General features: G+C 39.2%; 1 protein-coding gene across 3 annotated transcripts; it reads left to right on the top strand.

The window, feature by feature from the left end:
• The first annotated feature begins 1,247 nt into the window (after positions 1 to 1,247).
• Positions 1,248 to 23,188, top strand: LOC124261670. 3 transcript variants are annotated; one of them, XM_046696019.1, is made up of 11 exons: positions 1,248 to 1,428; positions 4,296 to 4,336; positions 6,147 to 6,233; positions 7,817 to 7,885; positions 9,396 to 9,449; positions 11,067 to 11,144; positions 14,046 to 14,105; positions 14,419 to 14,692; positions 15,073 to 15,192; positions 20,595 to 20,617; positions 21,152 to 23,188. In XM_046696019.1, exons 2-11 carry the CDS (start codon positions 4,297 to 4,299, stop codon positions 21,481 to 21,483), a joined length of 1,137 nt encoding a protein of 378 aa, XP_046551975.1. In that variant the 5' UTR covers positions 1,248 to 1,428; position 4,296; the 3' UTR covers positions 21,484 to 23,188. The 3 variants fall into 3 exon arrangements, with proteins under 3 accessions (XP_046551975.1, XP_046551974.1, XP_046551973.1); XM_046696018.1 differs by lacking the exon at positions 7,817 to 7,885 and having other exon boundaries at positions 14,278 to 14,692; XM_046696017.1 differs by lacking the exon at positions 9,396 to 9,449 and having other exon boundaries at positions 14,278 to 14,692.
• Positions 23,189 to 23,777: the final 589 nt, after the last annotated feature.

Here is a 23,777-nt window from a genome sequence, read left to right as displayed (position 1 = left end):
ACAATATCAGTATTTGTATGCACGAGCTTGATGGTAAAATGTAAAGATCCTTGTTTTACAGTGATACTGTCAAAATGGAATAACATAAAATACACAATCTTCTGCTCAAATATTATCTACATAATGCAGGCATTGTCAATATTTACCCCCTTAGAATGCCCGTACACAATCTGATCTTCTTTCCAAGTAGATCCAGCAACATAAATAATCCAAACATTATAATATGAATAATCCTCAAAGTAAATGCAGTGAAAGGCATTATCTGATCATAAATAATCCTCTAAATAAACGCAGTAAAAAGCATTACCTTTTCATGAATAATCATCTAAGTAAACGTAGTGAAAAGCATTATCTGATCATAAATAATCCTCTAAATAAACGCAGTGAAAAGCATCATCTGTCATAAATAATGCTCTAAGTAAACGCAGTAAAAGCATTACCTTTTCATGAATAATCCTCTAAGTAAACACAGTAAAAGCATTACCTTTTCATGAATAATCCTCTAAATAAACGCAGTGAAAAGCATTATCTGATCATAAATAATGCCTAAGTAAACGCAGTGAAAACATTAATCATAAATAATCCTCTAAGTAAATGCAGTAAAAGCATTACCTTTTCATGAATAATCCTCTAATTAAACGCAGTGAAAAGCATTATCTGATCATAAATAATCCTCTAAATAAACGCAGTAAAAAGCATTACCTTTTCATGAATAATTTTCTAAGTAAACGCAGTAAAAAGCAGTACCTTGTCATGAATAATCTTCTAAGTAAACGCAGTGAAAAACATTATCTGATCATAAATAATCCTCTTAATAAACGCAGTAAAAAGCATTACCTTTTCATGAATAATCCTCTAAATAAACGCAGTAAAGAGCATTACCGTTTCATGAATAATCCTCAAAGTAAGCGCAGTGAAAAGCATTATCTGATCATAAATAATCCTCTAAATATACGATGATGTATTGTACTGTGAAGCATTTCGATGCGGCGGTAATCCTGGGGGTAGCTACCATTATTAAATAAGTTCGGGCTTACACATGCTTGTTGCTAAAAAAGTTGGGCAAGCACTCAGTACTATCAAAATATATAGCTATCGGGCTTACACGAAAAAATCTACGCGCCTGGTGGTATAAAGAAGTTAATCTTTAATCCTCGCAAAGACACGTGATTTCTGTCAATATTATTCCTAATGGAGTTGCCTCCCTTAGACAGTCCAACCACACCACAGCCTCACCGTGAAACACGAAACACACCTGTTCATTGCCTATTCATTGTGAGACACACTACGACGTCTGCGCAAAACAGTGACGTCACCGAAAGAGGCTGTTTCGATTCGACCCCTTTCTCTATTTATAGCTCCTGGAACAGTTATTTTTAACACCTGACTCTATCTGCTTTTTGTGACAGTCGGGAACTTCGTTCAAAGGTATGATAAAATACATACATCTTCTTATGTTACCTGTCTCATTGAAATGTTTCCGGGTTAAAACATGGCTGCGCAGTTGCTGTTGTACATTGTTATGTTACTATGTACTGATACGATCGTGAAAACATCCAACAATTAACACGATGTGGCTTAGGTGTACACTTATATGCGAGTGATATACTCTTTCAATAACAAGAATAATGAACTGACAGCACACCGTGTTTATGGCTTTCGATTTGTGCTACCGCTGTTTATTCAAGTGACACAGAAAACCGGTGTTTCCCCTTCTTTCATATCTGTTACGTCACCGGTGTGGAGACATATTGGTCCCTGTAACATTCAGACTATTTTGGTGTCGTCTGTTCTTGTGAAACGTATATCAGCGTACGTACACAGGACCGATCTTCATATACGTGTCGTAACTGGCGTTGGGGCGTTAGTAAACCCTACCACAGTTACCTACTACTTGTGGCCGTTCCCATTGTCAGGGGGAGATAGCAGCTCTGGCGCTCCACTCGCTTGGTCCGTTGCAGGATGCTGCTAAGTCTCGGAGTGAGGGGTTGGACGACCGTGACTCCTAACTAACCACATGGCATTCATGTACTGGCACACATACATTCAAAGATAAACGCAACACCAATTTATACTCACATAGTTTACTCTGTCTCAGTCCATCTCTCTAACTACAACTTCATCAATAGACAGGGTAGGCTCGTACCACACGGGGCACCTGAGTGGTGGGGACTGGCTTCCATCACTTAAAAGTAGGGCTGTGCAATATTACCGGTAAACCGGTACATACCGATACAGTATCTCGCGATACGATTATCACGATATGGTTCAGATTCTGCAATATACTGGGTCATCCAGAGTTAGCCCTCTTTGAATTTTATGCCCTTGACTTCCATGGCAACAATATATACAAGTGCCAAATATACTTTTATTTCAGTTGGTTTCTTGTAACATTTTACAAGTGGAAGCATCTTCATAAGTAGCTCCAAAAGAGCCAAATATTCTACCAAGTTTTGTGGGTTTGAATGGTTTCATATGTGACAGTTTGGAGGAATTAAGTGGCCTCAAATGGGCCAATGTTTTATTTGGCCTTATTAGTAGAGCCTCTGGCTCTGAGGGACCATTTCACAATTCAAAATATTTTATTATTTTTGTTTGTTTCATAATGGGATATATGTTATCAATTTATCATAGAGGCTTAAGTCTTATAAATTTTGTAGGACTGTATAATGACATTTTAGTCAAGGATCTCAGCATTGGAGGTTACATGAGTTTTTAAGCTCAAGTAGTTCACCTAAATCATGATTTTGTTTCATTTTGCAGTAGTCCATGTTAACACATGTTTATATTGGAATTGAATCTGAATGAATCACAGACATACGAGGGGCGATCAAAAAGTAATAGAATCACCAAGAAAACGATACAAATGCAGTTATTTTTATGTTTTATTTTTCTACATATTATTTGTCAAACTCAAGCAATTTGGTTTTGCTATGTTCCAGTCTCACGATCCCCATTTTGTTTGACCTTTTATCTTGGTACCCTCAAAAACGCAACGTCTACAATAAATGCATCAAAAACTTCAGGAAACAAAATATGCAAGAAATATTTTGTGTGTTTGAGATTGATAGAAGTCCCCTAGAATCACACTTAGATATTAAACTTCATAAAAAAGCAATTTGAAATAACAATCGCTTGTTAAAGTGACTCCCCCGTTCATGTTGACTGAAAGAGTTTGTTTTGGAGCATAGCTTATTCTACTGTTTTCACTTATGCATACATGATGCCAAGGGTTCAAACTGAATGGTCACACAAGTGTCAGCTCACATATATTGTAAACTGTGCCAGCTTGAATATCTGGACACAATGTTATTGAAAGATGTAAAAGGGTGTGTCCTTCAAAAAATAGCCCCAGACTAAATATAAATCAGGCAATCCAAATCTTTGACTGTTGATAATGACAGGAAGTCATCCAATGCTATACTGAACATATTTTATATGACAATATCTGAGGGCATACCATTATCCAAGAGGTACCAAAAGACAAATCGTGTTTCATTTTCTGCAAATTTGTTAGAAATATATGATACCTCAATGTGTTGTAATGACAAATATCTGGTAAACCACATTACCCACACATGTGAAATTTTTGATATGGCTTTGCTAACGATTCCTTTAAAATGAAATGGAAGCTTTTCAAACATTGGACATCGAGAATATCGTTAGGCTACGTACTTTTTGATCGACCCTCGTACCTTAACAATAAGTACATCCTGCATTGAAGTGCACTCCGTTGAAGAAAACAACACTGCCTTCGGCTAAACGCCATTCGCTCGAATCTCTGTCCGCCTACCGTGCCTAACCATTATGACTCATGATCAAAACTGCAAATCTAAAATACGGAACCTGATGTAATTCTCTCATGGTTTAGGACCCGTGAAAGTCCGGGTTAGAATGTGCCTTCAGTAACCCATGCTTGTCGAAAGAGGCGACTAACGGGATCGGGTGGTCAGGCTCGCTGACTTAGTTGACATATGTCGTCGGTTCCAAATTGCTCATGCTGTTGATCACAGGATTGTCTGGTCCAGACTCGATTATTTACAGACCGCTGCCATATAGGTGGAATATTGCTGAGTGTGGCGTAAAGCTAAACTCACTCACTCACTCTCATGGTTTAGGGGTGCATTTTTACCTTGTAACAATAGCATTACCATGGATATTTGTTTGAAATGAGAGGCTTTCTCTTTCGGAATGTTATTATATTTTCTGCTTTTGTGACATGATTACGAGGACAGTTATGGTGAAAATTGGAGCCAGTTTGCATATTTTAAAGCTTGTGATATGTTTGGTTGCAGCATGAAGGAAGACGGGGCAGAGGATGGGAACTCAGGTCAAAGTATGTGTTTTTCCTCACGATAAATACAACTATCACCATATCCCGACTAATTCCCCTTATATTTCATTAAATGAAACAATAATTATAGTTTGGCATGAAATGCATGTAGACCCGGTTTTTTTGTAAATATCTCTTCATCCAATGACCCAATCGATCTCAAACTGTGCAAGTGGATGTTCTGTCAGACAACCTAATCACATTTTAAATCACCGATTTTATGCATTTGTATTAAAGAATCTGTCTATGTAACTGTCAACAAAATAAACAACAGAACGCAGACTGCTGCGGCAATGACCTGTACCTGTTTAAATCAGACACCACACGTGACATACACGACATGAGACACCACACATGACACACACAACATGAGAAACCACAGATGACATACACAACATGAGACACATCACATGACATACACAATATTAAACACACATGACATACACAACATGAGACACCACACATGACACACACAACATGAGACACCACACATGACATACACAACATGAGACACCACACATGACATACACAACATGAGACACCACACATGACACACACAACATGAGACACCACAGATGACATACACAACATGAGACACCACACATGACATACACAACATGAGACACCAAACATGACAAACACAACATGAGACACCACACATGACATACACAACATGAGACACCACACATGACATACACAACATGAGACACCACACATGACACACACAACATGAGACACCACACATGACATACACAACATGAGACACCACACATGACATACACAACATGAGACACCACACATGACATACACAACATGAGACATCAAACATGACATACACAAAATCAGACACCACACATGACATACGGAACATGATACACCACACATGACATACACAACATGAGACGCCACTTGTGGACACTAAAGCACCCACATTGCCTAACCACGCGACACCACACTGCCGACCACATCACTTCACAATAACCACACCACACCTCACCATCCGACACCACACTGCCGACCACACCACATCACAATAACCACTCCACACCTCACCATCCGACACCACACTGCCGACCACACCACATCACAATAACCACTCCACACCTCACCATCCGACACCACACTGCCGACCACACCACTTCTCAATAACCACTCCACACCTCACCATCCGACACCACACTGCCGACCACACCACTTCTCAATAACCACTCCACACCTCACCATCCGACACCACACTGCCGACCACACCACACCACACCACAATAACCACACCACACCTCACCATCCGACACCACACTGCCGACCACACCACACCACAATAACCACACCACACCTCACCATCCGACACCACACTGCCGACCACAGCACATCACAATAACCACTCCACACCTCACCATCCGACACCACACTGCCGACCACACCACTTCTCAATAACCGCTCCACACCTCACCATCCGACACCACACTGCCGACCACAGCACATCACAATAACCACTCCACACCTCACCATCCGACACCACACTGCCGACCACAGCACATCACAATAACCACTCCACACCTCACTGCCGACCACAGTACACGAGTTCACACCACGCCACACCAAACCACATAAAACAGCAAACACACATCACACACCGCACCGCAAATAAGGCCACAGACCGCACCAGAGAAAACAGCAAAAAAAGGCACCATATACCGCACACACACACACACACACACATACACACACACACCAGTGTGTAATTGTCCCCATAATGCCATAAACATTGTTTGTCATTACGTTACACTCCTGATAAAAAACTTTCATGTTTCAGGGCCGAACGTCAATACTACCGCTGTAAAGGACGGACAGGCCGGGACAGCGATAGCATTTGGCAATGCTAAAATTGAAAACCTTTCAAGTATTGATGTTATTGCTTTCATATGTTAAATCAACCTTCAGTATTAATTAAATGACTAATTATATTCACATTACTTTGAGATAGAATCAGAGAATATTATGGTTGTGTAGAGTGAGTGAGTGAATATGGTTTTACGCCGCTATTAGCAATATATTCCAGCAATATCGCGGCGAGGGACACTAGAAATTTGGATTCAAACATTGTACCCATGTGAGGAATCGAGCCCTGGTCTTCGGCGTGACGAGCGAACGCTTTAACCACTAGGCTACACCAGCGTCCCTATGTATGTGTAGATGTAAAATTGCAATATTCCATTCTCAAGATGTACGTATGACAACAATGTGTAGCACTGTCAGCCTGAAGATTTAGTGAATGAGCGAGTTCCGTTCACCTTTGAACATTATTACATGCTATTTCAGACATGTCAACAGAACATATACTCATGCCAATAATGGTTGTCACCCCTCCCCACCCCAACCCCCACCCCCACCCCCTCTCCAATTAAAAACATTGAAGGGAGTGACAACCATTATTGGCATGAGTATATGAGTTGAGATCAATTTAGTGTGTTGGTTTGATTGCTTGTTCAACGCCGCACACTGCAGTATTCAAGCTATACGACAGTGGTCTGCAAATAGTTGAATCTTAAACAGACAAGCCTGTGATTGCTAACATGAGCACTGATCTACTATGAGGGATATGATGCCATGTATCAATCTGCTCAGCGAGTCAGACACCCGGTACAGTCACTCGCCTCCTGCGAGAAGCCGATCTTAATGAGTTTGTAACTTGTAGTGATACAAGTATAGTGTGTCTACCTTCTTGGTTATATCCAAAAGCACAGTGATGATGACATGCTATGAAACATACTCACGGCAGGTGTCTATTTGGGCCCTACTGTCACAGCTTCCTGACATGCCTAAGGGGCGCAACTCTGTATAGTGAAACGTGCAACCTTAAACCACAGGGCAATCCGTGCCACAAACAGTAACAGTTATTTATTAACGGAATAATGAAGCAACCAAACCCTTCCACTTCAATCAGATATTTCTCTTAAAAGCAGAGTCTTTGCAGGAAGTACACTTCATATGGTTCTCTTACAAATAGTTATCTTGAAAATAGGTGCTCGTGAAAAGGTGAGCGTATCCTGTCTCACCGGTGGCACCTGTCATAAACGCATGTAAAAGCAAGCCTGAAATGTGCAAGGGAAGATAGAGCCAATGTCGGGAATTGTATCAGACGTGGACCTGATGCGTCAAAGTAGACGTACTTTTACCCGTTCTCAAAGCTTGACGTACTCGTACCTTCAAGCAAATCATATTAGAGTGAGTGAGTTTAGCTTTACGCCGCTTTTAGCAATATTCCAGCAATATCACGGCGGGGGACACCAGAAATGGGCTTCACACATTGTGCCCATGTGGGGAATCGAACCCGTGCCTTCGGCGTAACGAGCGAACGCTTTAACCACTAGGCTACCCCACCGCCCACAAATCATATTAGAACCAATAATAGAAGTGAAGACTTCATATGTTATATCAATATTAACGTGGAATGCAAATTAAAATAGTTGCATCTTGTTTTAGTTCACACTGCTCAACAAGGATCAGTAGGATCTGGACACTCCAGACAAGTGCCAGAGAATCCAGAAAGAGGTAAATCTTATACCGCATCACCACTATCTACGCCATATCACAATTCACCACATCTCTCTCCACACCACAGCACAGCACCCCTCACCACACCTCTCTCCATATCACACCACATCTTGCCACATCTCTCTCCACACCACACATCACCTCTCTCAACACCTCACATCTCATCACATCATCTCATCCCCACACCACATTAAAACACACCTCACCTCACCATACCACTCACATATAACTCCGCAACACGCATCTCATCTCATCACACCACACCACGCCACGCCACGCCACGCCACGCCACGCCACGCCACGCCACGCCACGCCACGCCACGCCACACCACCCACACCACACCACACCACACCAATATATCACCGCAACATGCAATACCTCACGTCACCTTACCTCACCTAACCTCCACACCACATCTCACCTCAGCATGCCATACACATTTATCATCCAAAACTGTGTTCCACAGGAGATATTGCTTGTGTGAGATCATACGATATCTCCTAGGAGATATCGTTTTGACAATAGATTTTGTACAATGCCCTGACAATGCTATGACGTCATGAACTTGACGATGTCATAATGCTATGACATCGCTGCACTGCAAGTCTAATGGTAGTACCGTGTTCAGAGATGTATATTTTTCATTGAAAACCAATGAACAGTGATTTTTGTAATGATAATAGTATCTCACCCTCGAGTCTTCTGATGTCAGTTATATCAATACTCGTTGGTAAAGTCAAAATATCCTCGGCAATCCTCGGATATTTGTAACTTTATCAACTCGTGTTGATATAATTGATATCAGTAGACACGTGGGTGAGATGCTCTATATACCACAACAACACCTCACCTCACCTCGCCTCGCCTCACCTTATATCACATCACCTCACATATCATCACCTCACCTCACCTCACCTCACCTCACCTCACCTCCACATCACATCACATCACATCACACCTCACCTCAGCATACCATACACATATACCACCACAACACATCACCTCATATTTGTAAGCTATGGCTCTATATATATCTCTGGTGGAACATACTAGAACATGCTGGTTTACGTTGGGTTATTTCGATTGGTCAAAAGTCTAAAGAAAGCCATGTTAGTCTAAATCTACTGATCAAAATAAGAAATTTCACACTTGGAGAAATCAAATATTGAAATATAATTTATAACACACATCTCTGCTCTCTATTACGTCAGATCAGAGTCTTACAAATATGGATTACACACATCTCTGCTCTCTATTAGATCAGATCAGTTAGAGCTAGCAATATTCCGGCAATATCACGGCGGGGACTCAAGAAATGGGCTTCACACATTGTGCCCAAGTGGGGAATCGAACACGTGCCTTCGGCGTAACGAGCGAACGCTTTAACCACTAGGCTACCCAACCGCCCACAAATCATATTAGAAGCAATAATAGAAGTGACGACTTCATATGTTATATCAATATTAATGTGGAATGCAAATTAAAATAGTTGCATCTTGTTTTTAGTTAACGCTGCTGGACTAGGACACTCCAGACAAGTGCCAGAGAATCCAGGAAGAGGTAAATCTTATACCGCATCACCATTATCTACGCCATATCACAATTCACCACATCTCTCTCCACACCACAACACAGCACCCCTCACCACACCTCTCTCCACACCATACCACATCTCTCCACACCGCACATCACCTCTCTCAACACCTTACATCTCATCACATCATCTCACCCCCACACCACATTAAATCACACCTCACCTCACCATACCACTCACACATAACTCCGCAACACTCACCTCACATCACCTCACCACACCACACCACACCACACCACACCACACCACACCACCACACCACACCACACCACACCACACCACACCACACCACACCACACCACACCACACCACACCACACCACACCACACCACACCACACCACACCACACCACACCACACCACACCACACCACACCACGCCACACCATACATCACATCACCGCAACATGCAGCACCTCACGTCACTTTACTTCACCTTACCTCCACACCACATCTCACCTCAGCATGCCATACACATTTATCATCCAAAACTGGGTTCCACAGGAGATATTGCTTGTGTGAGAGATCATACGATATCTCCTAGGAGATATCGTTTTGACAATATATTTTGTACAATGCCCTGACAATGCTATGACGTCATGAACTTGATGACGTCATGGTGCTATGACATCGCTGCACTGCAAGTCTAATGGTAGTACCGCGTTCAGAGTTGTATATTTTTCATTGAAAACCAATGAACAGTGATTTTGGATGATAAATAGTAATTCACCCTCGAGTCTTCTGATATCAGTTTTATCAACACTCGTTGATAAAAGTCAAAATATCCTCGGCAATCCTCGGATATTTTATCAACTCGTGTTGATATAATTGATATCAGTAGACACGTGGGTGAAATTCTCTATATACCAACACCAAACCTCACCTCGCCTCGCCTCGCCTCACCTTATATCACCTCACCTCACCTCACCTCACCTCACCTCACCTCACACACCACACACACACCACACCACATCACATCACATCACACTTCACCTCAGCATACCATACACATCCACCACAACACATCATCACCTCATATTTGTAATCCATGGCTCTTTATATCTCTGATGGAACATACTAGAACATGCTGGTTTACGCTGGGTTATTTCGGTTGGTCAAAAGTCTAAAGAAAGCCATGTTAGTCTAAATCTACTGATCAAAATAAGAAACTTCACACTTGGAGAAATCAAATATTGAAATATAATTTATAACACACATCTCTGCTCTCTATTACATCAGATCAGAGTCTTACAAATATGGATAACACACATCTCTGCTCTCTATTAGATCAGATCAGAGTCTTACAAATATGGACAGGACATAAGTATTTATATAAGGCTTCTGACATATATCTGTTATTTGTCATGCGTTTATACCGCAAGGATACTGATATCATTTAATAAGCATTGCTTGAAAATTGACTTATGACTGTTGAAAATGAATGAGCTGATTTTGCCTCATTATTCCTGTTACATCACGTCGTGTTGGAGAGGTGAAACCAGCAGGCACGGCCGTGATGCAGAAACACCAAGCCTAAGGGACGCAACTCTGGTTTATTACAATTATAATACCTTTCTTGATACAGATGAATATAGGAATGCGGTCCAAGTCACTTTAAGAGGGGACACCCTGAGCACAATCACAATTCCGGAGACGATCCCAGGTAAATACAACTGACAAAATCCTTTTCTAAAATCTCTTCTAAGAACAGAGTCCATTGTTCAATTTCGAAACTATCATGTGCCTACTTCAATGAAACCCATGTATGTAAGGGGTGAATATAACCCATTTAGCAAAAGCTATACATGGCGACAACCCAGGTCGTGGAAACATGCCCGTCTGGACTACTTTTAATTTCCGATAATAGGTTGCCCACTATTATGAAAACGGAAATAGATGAAACAAAACAGCAGTATGAAAATGAAGATAACAATCAACGTTTTGGGAAATAAGATTAATCTCCAGAGCATTCAAGGACTTAAGGGAGCTTAACGGAGATACAAGTTAGATCGCCGTCCACTTTAACTAGGTCATTGACCTTGATCGGGGTTTGCCTAATAGCGGCCATGTTTGTTTACAAACAATGCAAACGATTGTTTTTGTGTTTTTTAAAGGTTATTTATTTTAAAAAGACTATTATTTATGACGCAATTTTATTGCAAAATAATAATGTCTAAAAAAAGAGTATTCATATACTTTAACCTTTATATTTTCTTTTTAAAATCTCGGAATGTGTGAGTACAGCACGTTCTAATTATCAATGAAACGGTAAAAGTTGTCAATGAACCTAGATCAAGAAAAGTAGTTCCGTCAACCAATCATATTTCTTCTCTGCTTAGCTGACCAATCAACGATGAGAATCACTGAAAAGCACGTGTGCGATTATCACCAAAATAATCACCTGTGTATCCTAGCCTATATGGGCAATACTCTCTTTTTAATACTTCCATTTCTGGACCCTATAATGCTTTCAAAATTATTTGCAAGATGTTAAGATTACAAATGATTACCGAGAAGAGTTTTGTCCACTATAAGGATTTACGAAGGGGCGGTGGAAATTCACACATAAAAATCCATCTGGAATATATAAATAAAAAGGGTATCCTTGTACAAAATATATGATAGTCTAGTTTCTAAGTACATGTTTTATGACTCATAAACTATTTTGCACACAATGCAACCATTCCTGTCTTTCGAAACGTTTAAAACTGTTGAAACCATCTTTTACCCTAAACAGGTGTTCTTCAGGCAATGATACAGCAGTTATCAATAGTCATGAAAATTTGACTTGTCCTTCAGCCTCCAGTTTTACCATTTCATGTATATCATGTGAACAATTGTAATAAATTAATAATAAATATTTGAAACGTGGCCAGGTAATTAATGTTTGATCTTGTGGGAGATCAGGACTACACCCATCTTGGAAGGCAAGCTCGAGACAAGATCCAGAATGCCCAAACTCGTGACAAACTTCTGACTGAGTATAAATGATGCCACCAATACTTTTGCTGTGCCACTCCTTTGCTTTCCTTTGGAGTAGTTCATTGGACTAAACAAGATATCCTGAGTTTTGACCACCTGACCAGAAGGATAATGTCTGATAACAGAGCCCACCACCCTCGGTCCTCTCTTAATCGTTATATGCCAACCTATTCTGGAGAGCGGGGTTTGATTCATGTGGAACCTCTTCATGACAGAATTCCACAACTACTTTAAGCGTGTCAGGGTTGTTGGACATATTCTGAAATTTGCTGTTGATTTTGTTGATGGCGATGTATCCCATCACTAGACGGTACAGTGATGGGAGCCGGTCATTTGTGGAGATTTCTGAGGAATCACTGCATTGTGTGTACATGCAGTGTGTTGAACAGAACAGTAATCTACTCCTTCATCTGGAAGAAGTCGGGTGGTCTAAACGTGAAACTGAGGGCTTTCCTTTTGGTGCTCAAGACCAGTCACTTCCTACTCGCAATCTCCAAAATGTTCTGCTTCTACTACGGCCTTCGCCATGCCTGTGGCTTTGACACCGAGGTCCATCCATGGTACGACCCTGAACATGTCCAGGTTGTCATGGAAAAACTTCTTTGGAATAGGCCCATATACAGACAAAGAAAAAATCCAGCCAATAAACCTGATCTCGTCCTTTTGATAAAGCCAATGAATTTATTTATATCATTGAATTTTCTGTCCCTTTAGACAGTAACGTGATTGGCAAGATTCAGGAAAAGCATGCTAAATATGCACGAAATATCTCGCTTGCATCCCAAGTACACTGTCGTCAGACTCCCCATTGTTCTTGGTGCCCTTCGTTTGGTACCTCCTGATCTCTTGGTCACATTAGGAGAGTGCCCGGGTTCTCCACCGGGAGCACAGCCCTTCTGACACTCTGGGTAATTCAGAAGGGTGCAGTGATGGGGAGCCATCATATTCTCCGGAAAGTTCTTGGTGGGTTCGGCTAGGCAGCGCTTCCTAGAAGTCCCATTCGTTGTCTGTGAAGCTGTACGGGTTCAAGTATCAGATGTTACATCTGTTGTTGGCCGCAAACTTCTCAATAAATGGGAGTTGTAGACACTTCAAATTTAATTAAACAAAACATGTTGTGTGTTTGATCAGGGAATGCAACAAACTCATCTACATCTGGCGACATACGGAATCTTGGACATTGCATAATCTCCCTTAAACCTTATCATTATTATAAAACAAATAATTTTCGCCAATATCATAATAATAACAACAATTCTCCAACACTCCAATTTGTACAGAAGGAACTTACTGATTTATATAAGCATACTTCCACCTATAATGGTAACAGAGATTCTTCCCTATAACAATAAATTACACAATACCTATGGCCAATAGGTATTGTGTAATTTATTGTATCATATTCGTCTTAAACATTCCAATCAATAGTCTGTCAATAGTCGACAGAACAGATAAATGGTCTTGTATATCTGTAAACCCAATGGTCTTATCAAATCATGGTTACAATGGTTATGATATATGGTAATGACTTATAATGTTACTGATGTGTGTAGTAACTATGACAAATGTCTTTATATATCAGTACACAATGGCAAGGTGTCGATACTTGGAGACCACGATGACCAGAATGTCAAGACGACAGGTAAATTGTTTAATATCATTTTTTCACATATATTAATATGTCATTTTAATTAGCATATGCAACATTTTAATATTGAATGTGAAGATGTTTATTTACCATGTTAATTTCGTTCTTTTTGTGTATAGTTCTCGGCAAAATCAATAATATTTCTACATTTGTTTTTCATAAAAAGCTACATGCGAACATGGAAAGATCGTGCATCTTGAAGCAAACTGTGGGAGACCACTAACTACAAATGCCGCCTGTCGAACAAAGTGGATGCTCTCTAACATAACCGGTGCTTTGTCTAAGTTGATGGCATTTTGTTTTAAAGGACTGAAAGACATAACGTGCGCCTTCATGAACAAATTCGGCGTGCATTGGGTGCGTGCAGAAGAAGGAAGCTTAGTTTTAGAGTTCGGACATGGTACCAAACAAGATGCTGAGAACATGGTCTCTAATAAGGTTGAAGTGACCCATCTGCTTAAGCAGTTGCTTGGAAATTGCAATATTCATGACGCATTCATTGTGGATAATGTTGAGGTCATGGACGAATGTGATGATGTCACTGAATTGCCAAGTACTTCCACAGGCAAAGGATGGGAAAGGCAAGATCTTAGTTTTGTCTGTTTGTTTATCTGTTTTCCACCACATTATTCCGGCATTTGGCAACAGTCTGGAACTGAGGAAGTGTGGCAAACCAATGACTGAAAGCATGAACATTGTACAAAGCCCTCATGGCAAGATGACACACATTAGGCAGTGAGACTGAGTAACCCGATCCAATCTTGCGTCCTCTTACCAAAAGCAATAAAGTACCGTGGACATATTCTAATGCGAATCTCCACCGTTCATTGATATTAATACAGATCACAGTCTCTAGAGTAATAATGATAAAAGGCAATACTATGTGATGTGGAAGAATATGATTTATAGCAAACTTCGGCTTTTCTTTGTTGTCTGGATGTTTTAGGGTTTTGTCTTACAGGCTCACGGGACATCATTATGCCACTTCACAAAGTGCCTCGAGGATTTACTCAGTGTCATCTGGAGGAGCACATGCTCAGGCAGATCATCAAGTGCATCTTGAATCAGAGTTGGGGAAACTGTAAGTATATAATCATTAATTATGAATTAGGGTTTGAAGCGTCAACCTTATCAGAAAGTCTTTGTACTAAAAGCTTCTAGTGAAGTACAAAGGGCAAGACATATTGAGTAAAGTCATAACTTGTCGTAAGATTGTAAGGTGACCCAACAACAGTTACTAATGTGTATTGCGGCTCCATGTTGTCATTGCCAATGTATCCAATTACACAATATTCGCCTAAGGGCCGTTAACCCCAAGACTGTTGAGTGGGACGACCCTGCCCATTCCTCCAACAATTAACGCAACAACAGGTTTTGTACTAACATACGTTTACTTACATCACTCGATGTCTACTACACAAGACAGAACAGGCATGTCACAGAGTGGGAAAACGGTGTGAGGACGATTTGCCCTCACCACTCTGCTAGTATTAAAAGCGTCGTTTTAAATTGTCGGATACTGATTGCTCTTTATCACATGCCTTTATATATCAATATGATTCCTTCACAATTCAATCAGATTCAGAACACATGTTTGTCATGATCGAAAACGGCAACCCACGTGACCATGTCAGCATCTCTTTATTGATTTCCTGTCATCCCTCTATACGGCCCGTAAGTCTCGCGAGGCGCTACTTCCGCTACTAAATTTCCGGTGACAAACGAATATTCAAGAACCAGTTCTGGTGCCAAATTGCGCGACCGCCAAATATCACCTTACTAGGCCGGACCAAGTGTACTACCATGCTTGGCTGTCACAGCTGGTGACAGTCGGAGTAATTGGCTCATTTTGGGACGATAAGATCGAAAAATTATTTTATTTCTTCAAGGATTATCGGTTCCTTATTGACAACCGACAACCATGAGTCAATTCGAAAACATATGAGTACCTTTCTTTAGCTATAATAATTTTTTGACAACCAGCTAGTGCAGTTCTATCGTTTCTTTTCAGTATCGCGGACAGTGTTTGTCAGAAAATATATTTCGGGAATCAATGACATGGTAAACGTAAAATGTATTTGAGTAAACTTTATTTATTGAATTAATAAAACTATATTTTAATATTCATGTGTTACCAACTTTATCAAGTTGATGTTCTATTCATATTTGGCCACATTCACTCATTTCCATTTTCAATAAAAGTATGTAATTTCCAAATTAGAATATTTTTGTTTGTTTAGTTTGTTATTTATTTTCTAAATACATTTGTTATGCTGCAGTAATATTTTCAGTAACCATTCCAAATTAAAACCATTTTTTACATATCAATATTTATATTTGTTAGGATCTATTTAATAGATATAATCAATGGAGACAATTGGCTTTATGCAATGTACACTGCATGTGTAAACTAGTTGGTAGGCTTAACATATAATTTTACTCTCTTCCAAGTCTAAGAGATGGCTGTATGCAAGTTCAGGTGACAGAATGATAAAAGAAGAAATAACTTGTTTGTTGCTTTGCAAATGTGAAAGAAAATGCATTATAAATTTTTCTTTGGATAGATGATAGGGATCTGCATGTGGCAAATTGTTACTTTCCAATGCTGTAAATATATTGATGATGACATATTGAATAAATAACAGTTCTTGTAACATTATTTAAAAAATTATATATAAATATATGAACTTTGCCATTTTTGGTGACGTTTTTATTCACACAAGAAGTCATAGAGTCACAAATCAATCAACAGCTCGACAAAATAACCTTGATAATATGGTTACAATTATTTCGGTTACTACTGTCAGATATTCAAAACAAAAATGTGAAAACCTTCAGCCATATGAATATTCATCATGAAACAATTATTTATCAAATTATGTAAACATTATTTTAGTGGGGTGATATATAAAAACTGGTTGTTGGACAATATTAATTACACTTTGTACTAGATGTCTTGGATGTTGTTAATTATGTACTATGATCTACAGTACATGCGTGTTACTTAGTTCTTGGTTATGCAGGGGTGAGGTTCTGCTGTGCTGTAAGCAAAATATGAAGCAGCACACAGCACCTTCAAGTCACAGTTGGCAAAAATGCAAGACCAAATATACTCAAATATGGAGTAATCACTCAAAGACATTTCCTGTATTGTTAAATATACTGACCAATAGATGGGGAAACTAAATGTGTATATATACTATGTCATGACTGTAGATTCTGCAGACACTGGCTGATAGCAGAATGAGTGTGATTACTTGTCATGAAATATAGTGTTTTTCACCCATTTTTAGTAACCTATATCTTCCAAATATTCTGCCAATGAGGCCAAGGTTGGTAACTGGCATTCGATATTTTCCACTATACAGCTAGACCAATATGTTTTAAAATAATGGAAAAGAATAATGTGTACTGGTTATTGTGCTATGAACCAATGTTGTAATCTTACAGCAATATAAACAAAGAATTTCATATTTCAACAAAAGTTCCATGGCATGTAGAAATACATGCCTATGCCATTGATTAAGTTTAATTTTCATTGGTAAGCATGTTTTTTTCATGGAAACTGGGGTAGTAAGGTAACCTAGTGGTTAAACTGTTGACTTGTCACACTGAAGGCCCGGGTTCGATTCCCCACATGGGTGCAAAGTTTGAAGCCCATTTCTGCTCTCCCCAGCATGATGTTGCTGGAAAATTGCTAAAAGCGGCTTAAAACCCAACTCTCTCTCACTTGGAAACCTTTGCTATATACACTGAAAATCTAATCTCATACATTCATCATTATATATTTAATGTCAAATCAATATCATGGCTAAAGCAGAAATCTTCCAAACCATTCCATTTGTGCTTGCTTTATCCACACTTAAAAAACAATAAACAAGTTTTAGAACTATTCTGCAATTTTATTCAAAAGACATAATTACTCATAACATATCAAACAATCTTTGCACTTCCCAGATGCTAAACTTGAAAAAATACTGTAACAGTGTGAACTGGAATATTTTCATGGTCACTCATCTAAATTCTCACTGAATTATCTGAGATTCTCAAGATGTCACAAGGAGTTCCACAACACCTTGCTGATGACAAGCATTTCCTGTTCAAGCATGTGTCCAAAGGATGATGTGTTGGGCTTAAATATGTACATACAACACTTCAATGACTTGCTGTTTCTTCATTGGCAATGTATTGCTTGAACACCAGATGTTAAAAGAAATTTGAAGATCTGTTTCAGCTTGTGTTGCTCTTGATGTCAATGGAAATTGTGGTGATCTATTCCTCATTCTTTTCCTCTTAAAGATGTGCATCTGTTGCAACTGAACAAATACATAACACATGTGAGACCAAGTATGATATACTTAAAAAATGTAAACAGTTCCTTTCAGTGTTGACATCAAGATATTGATAAATTAAGCATGTGGATGTTATGTTTACCTGAACATGCTGCACCATCAACAAATGCTAAATGGGTTTGTAATAATCAAGCTCATATTGCAGAATACATTTGAGAGAGACACCTACTCAGAGCTATTGGCATCAATCAAAGTGTGGATATAATCATAATGGTTTACACTCTATGAAATTATTCTTTAATTCATTACATTTATTTTTTTAGAATTACACCTGGAATTCCATTGCGCATAAACTTATCTCCTGGATAATTCCAACTGCAAGATACTTTATTTATTAACAAAGTTCCCAGTAAAATGTTTTATGCACAACTTTACAAATATTGACAATTTTTAAAATATTTTGGTGAGATTCCAAAATAACTTTACATTGTTATGGATAAACTTAATTGATATTTGCCATGATGAATTACGTAAGTTTTAATAAATGTAACAACTACAAAATCCAATTGTAGTGAGTGGGTGAGTTAATATTTATCGTCACATTGGCAATATTTCAGCTATATCGTGATGAGAACAATTTATTATTATATAGATCAATGCAATTAGAAATTAAAAGTCTGTTGTCGAAGAACAGTAAAACTGCTTGTATATCACATGTATTAAAGACAAATTAGCCCGCTATAATAAAACAATATTATTAAATAGAACAATACAATATAAACATGGGCTATAGGTGGCCAACAACTGAAGGTAGATGGGGACGGGAACTTACAGTACTTTTGCTACCTGCATGGACCCTAGCTGGATTTACATCATCCCCTCAGCTGTTGACACTTTAGACATTAATTTAAACGATCATATATACTATGATTAAAAATGAGGTGAGATTAAACATACTTTGAAAGACGTGGTCTTACATACCCTCTGAGGGGGACAATAAAATCACAATGTAATATATCAAATGCAATCAAACGATTCACCAATCTGCACACATGTCAACTCCACCCTTACTGTGCGTTCCATGCTTAAACTATACCAGCCTTTAAATGAAACAAAGAAATCCATGTAACAAATAAACTTACCTCGACTCCTGAATGGGCCAGCCTGAAGACGACGCTGTGACAGCTGTTTGGCAGGTATCCACGTGCTATTCATGCAGCATTGCCTATGTGCGTTTATAGTCTGGGCATATTTTGTGACATGACATAGTTTTCTGAGTCCCACAGCCAGTGTCGAGTATGCCCCATGTAACAGTGTTATCGCCATTGCCGAAAAAGGTTGTTTGTCACCGGAAGTACTAAACAACGTAATGTCTCGCGAAGTGCCGTGACCTACTTACGGGCCCTATTGGTTCCGATTCTGTTGCCCTTGTTTTGTCACCTAAACCAACCACCACGTATAAGCTGTCACAAAGATAATAATCATTTGAAAGGTCGATATTGCTACAATTTTGTATGGTAATGGGGATTACAACATAAACTAAACCGACCCACAAAAAGTTCACAACCATTCCAGAAATTGCTTTCGGGTAATTTAAGGAAAGCAACGCGTTTAAGTCACAAATATTGTGTATCTGCATGTGTTGTCCAAACAGACATCGCACCCAATAGAAACGTTGCCAGTGCCTTGAATCGGTTGCCAAGCGAGGACGATTCAGTCTCCTTTGCCGGGTAAACGAAATGCCAACAGCACTCAGTCGTCTGATCAATGTGTTTCTGTTGATGCACTGACTCAACACTGTTGGTGCTGATGATGTCACATGGTTGCGCACATGGATAATGCGATAGTCATCTTTGCGGGGTTGCCATTTCTGGGACAGTTTGGCTGACGTGTTTCATAAGTCTGGTGATGGTCTGCATGGTACAACCGAACGTACCACCACTACGGCTATTTGAAGCCCCATTCTGAGACATTCCGATGACGCGTCTTCTCTCTGTTAAGGATAATCTTGGTATTTTAATTTTAAGTTGGTTTTGATGTTTTGGGGATGCCCTTTTACCTCTTAACAGCAATTTGGCGTTTAACAGGCTGACACTAAAAGTCTCAACAAACATATCATGCACGTGTGATTGAACAATTTCATGATTGTAAACACAAAAATTGTAACTGATCTAATTTGTGTGTATTTCAGGTCAATAGATGAAGAGGTTGATGGTGAGTGTGGGCAGGATATAACTTTATCAGACAACATCATCTCAGACAAGCACCCAGTCGAGGTTATGACGCTATGTTTGTCATAAGACCCGGCCAACGGGATGGGTTGGACGCAATCGTTAATTACTGGATTACCGGATCCAAATTATTTCTATTACGATATTAATCCTTTGGAACATAGCTGATTGAAGTGGCATTCAACATACACACATGTATTTAAACAATGCGACGTGGTTGTTTAACTTTTTTGTAACCATCTTAACAGATTATGAAATAATTTTGATAAGATGTCAGGGAGGAATGACTGTCATCATGACTTTACAATCCACATTCTGTTAGTACATCATCATAGAACACCAATTGCGAAACAAAATGGGAGATCCTCAAAGAATGAGTGAGTGAGTTAATATCTAGCGTCAAATCCGCAATATTTCAGCCATATCTTCAAAGAATAGAAAAAATGACCTTTCAAAGTTTTGGGTCGTCGTGTAGGATATTTAAATAACCTGTAAAACGCCCTGTTTTACTCCACAGGTTGCGATGCTTGCCGTAAATACAAGGATCCAGATGTCACGACAAATCAGGTTGTAATCCACATCAATGTGGAAATGGTGGATTCAGAAAGGAATTCTCGTCGTCGAATGAATCGAAGAATGTACATACGAAAAAAACAATTTGAAATGACAAAGAAGGCCTCTGCATTGAGAAACTCTGGAGGAGGAGATGTATTCTGCCACCTCAGTGGGAAAAATAAAATTAACAGATGCCTCGGACAATTCGATGAGGTATTTTTAAATCCTCAGATCTTTTACCCTGGTGAGTGGTTTGAGGATACTGACTTTCTTGTCATTACAGTATCTCAGTGAATCTCAACGAGGGTATCTACAGCGAATGTACACAGTTACATTTCCAACCACAGATCTCACGCTGCTGCTTCTCTTCCCGAGATAAAAACATTAATTTTCGGTAAACGCGCTGTAGGTCACAGACGTCCGGTTGTCAGAGGATTGGAGAATCTTCAGGAAGTAGTAGATATTAGGCTGAAACATTTAATACCCCAAAAACACCTCACGGGCAAAGCCGATATTTCTGAATATTTGTACACATATAGCTTACATAAGGATATTTCAGCATTTTCAAAAAAAACGATCTGGTGGGTCTCTTTACATTGGAGTTCGTGAAGGTGAAATCGGTCCAATCATAGAGGTTGTTCACATTACGTCTGAGGATCACACAGCCTTTGCAGAAGCTCTGAGACACTTTGTTCGACAAAACCTGATGATCATACCAAACATTCACTTTCACGAATCAAATGACCTGGCAGACCTTGTGGATGTTACATTTCATCCATTCAAAGAAGACAAAAGCATGATTGAATTCTCAGTCAGGCCAGTAAATGGATGTGTGTTCACAGATAAAGGTGGACCCTCTGCCTACAAACTAGATGAAAAGGGTTGTCAGGAATGGATGCAGAAGATTCAGCCTGTAGAATAGAGACCAAATGATGAAGATGCATGATGGGGAAATGTCATAAAGGAAAACAGCATGGTCTATAGCATAATGTTCATGGAGAAGTCTTTGAGAAAGTTTTGTGTGGACGAAACTGAACTGTTAACGGGACTTGGGGTCTTGTGAAGACAGGAAACACCCTAGTGGGTTTCTATACTGACTTTGTCGTCCATAAACATTCTCGTTTAAACTCTGGATGCCAACAACGCATGGTCCTATCAACGTTCAAAGTCCATTCACTGTGGTTTGAACGTACCGTTACAAAATCTGTGTGTCATTTGGAACAAAATTAGCAACAAACAAATAGCCTCACTGATTATATCATTTCTAATTAAGTATTGATGTATTAGCTCATAAGCAAGAAAATATGTGTATTGAAATATTTTAATGTATTCATCTTAAATGCAAGTGTAAGAACTTCATGGAAAGGTCAGGGCCCCTGTGGCCATTTATTGATAGGTTGCATTTTGTATATTTGTACACTGTATTGTATATTTTTATAATCGCGATCAGTACAATTGTGGTTTCATGCAACCAAACGTTGCATGGGCCTATGGCCTTTTCCCTGAATACACAGCTGTCTGCCTGTATAATTGTGGTTTGAGCTATATAGGGACATATTATTTATATTGATTTGTGTATCTTTATTTGTTGTCTCAAATGAGCTTCACGATCACTTAGTATTTGTCAGAAATTATTACTCAAAACTGTATACCAGTAGTTAACTCGCTGGCTGGCTGTTTGAATATGGGCGGTGGGGTAGCTTTGTTGTTAACGCATTCGCTCGGCACGCCAGAGTACAGGGTTCGATTCCCAGCATAGGATGATGTGTGAGGCCCATTTCTCATATCCTCAGCCGTGATATTGTTGGTATAGGGCTAAAGGCGGGGTAAAACCACATCCTCCACATTATCGCTCTGCTACTGTAGAGTTTATTCATCTAGGCAAGCTGTATAACACTACTCTGGTAGCATTCCGCTTTAAATGTAAATGTGAGATGATTGATGATGATGATGATGATGATGATGATATCATTCCGGTTTTAAATGTAAATGTGAGATGATGATGATGATATCATTCCGGTTTAAAATGTAAATGTGAGATGATTGATGATGATCATGATGATATCATTCCGGTTTTAAATGTAAATGTGAGATGATTGATGATGATGATATCATTCCGGTTTTAAATGTAAATGTGAGATGATGATGATGATGATGATATCATTCCGGTTTTAAATGTAAATGTGAGATGATTGATGATGATCATGATGATATCATTCCGGTTTTAAATGTAAATGTGAGATGATGATGATGATGATGTCATTCCGGTTTTAAATGTAAATGTGAGATGATGATGATGATGATGATGATGATGATATCATTCCGGTTTTAAATGTAAATGTGAGATGATTGATGATGATATCATTCCGGTTTTAAATGTAAATGTGAGATGATGATGGTGATGGTGATGATGATGATGATGATATCATTCCGGTTTTAAATGTAAATGTGAGATGATTGATGATGATGGTGATGATATCATTCCGGTTTTAAATGTAAATGTGAGATGATTGATGATGATGATGATGATGATGATGATGATATCATTCCGGTTTTAAATGTAAATGTGAGATGATGATGATGATGAT

The sequence above is a fragment of the Haliotis rubra genome, unplaced genomic scaffold (assembly GCF_003918875.1).
Source record: "Haliotis rubra isolate DU_JTF1 unplaced genomic scaffold, ASM391887v1 Scf803, whole genome shotgun sequence".
NCBI classification, from domain to species: domain Eukaryota; kingdom Metazoa; phylum Mollusca; class Gastropoda; order Lepetellida; family Haliotidae; genus Haliotis; species Haliotis rubra.
Note: the sequence above shows the minus strand (reverse complement) of the source record. Positions and strands in the feature narration are given on the sequence as shown.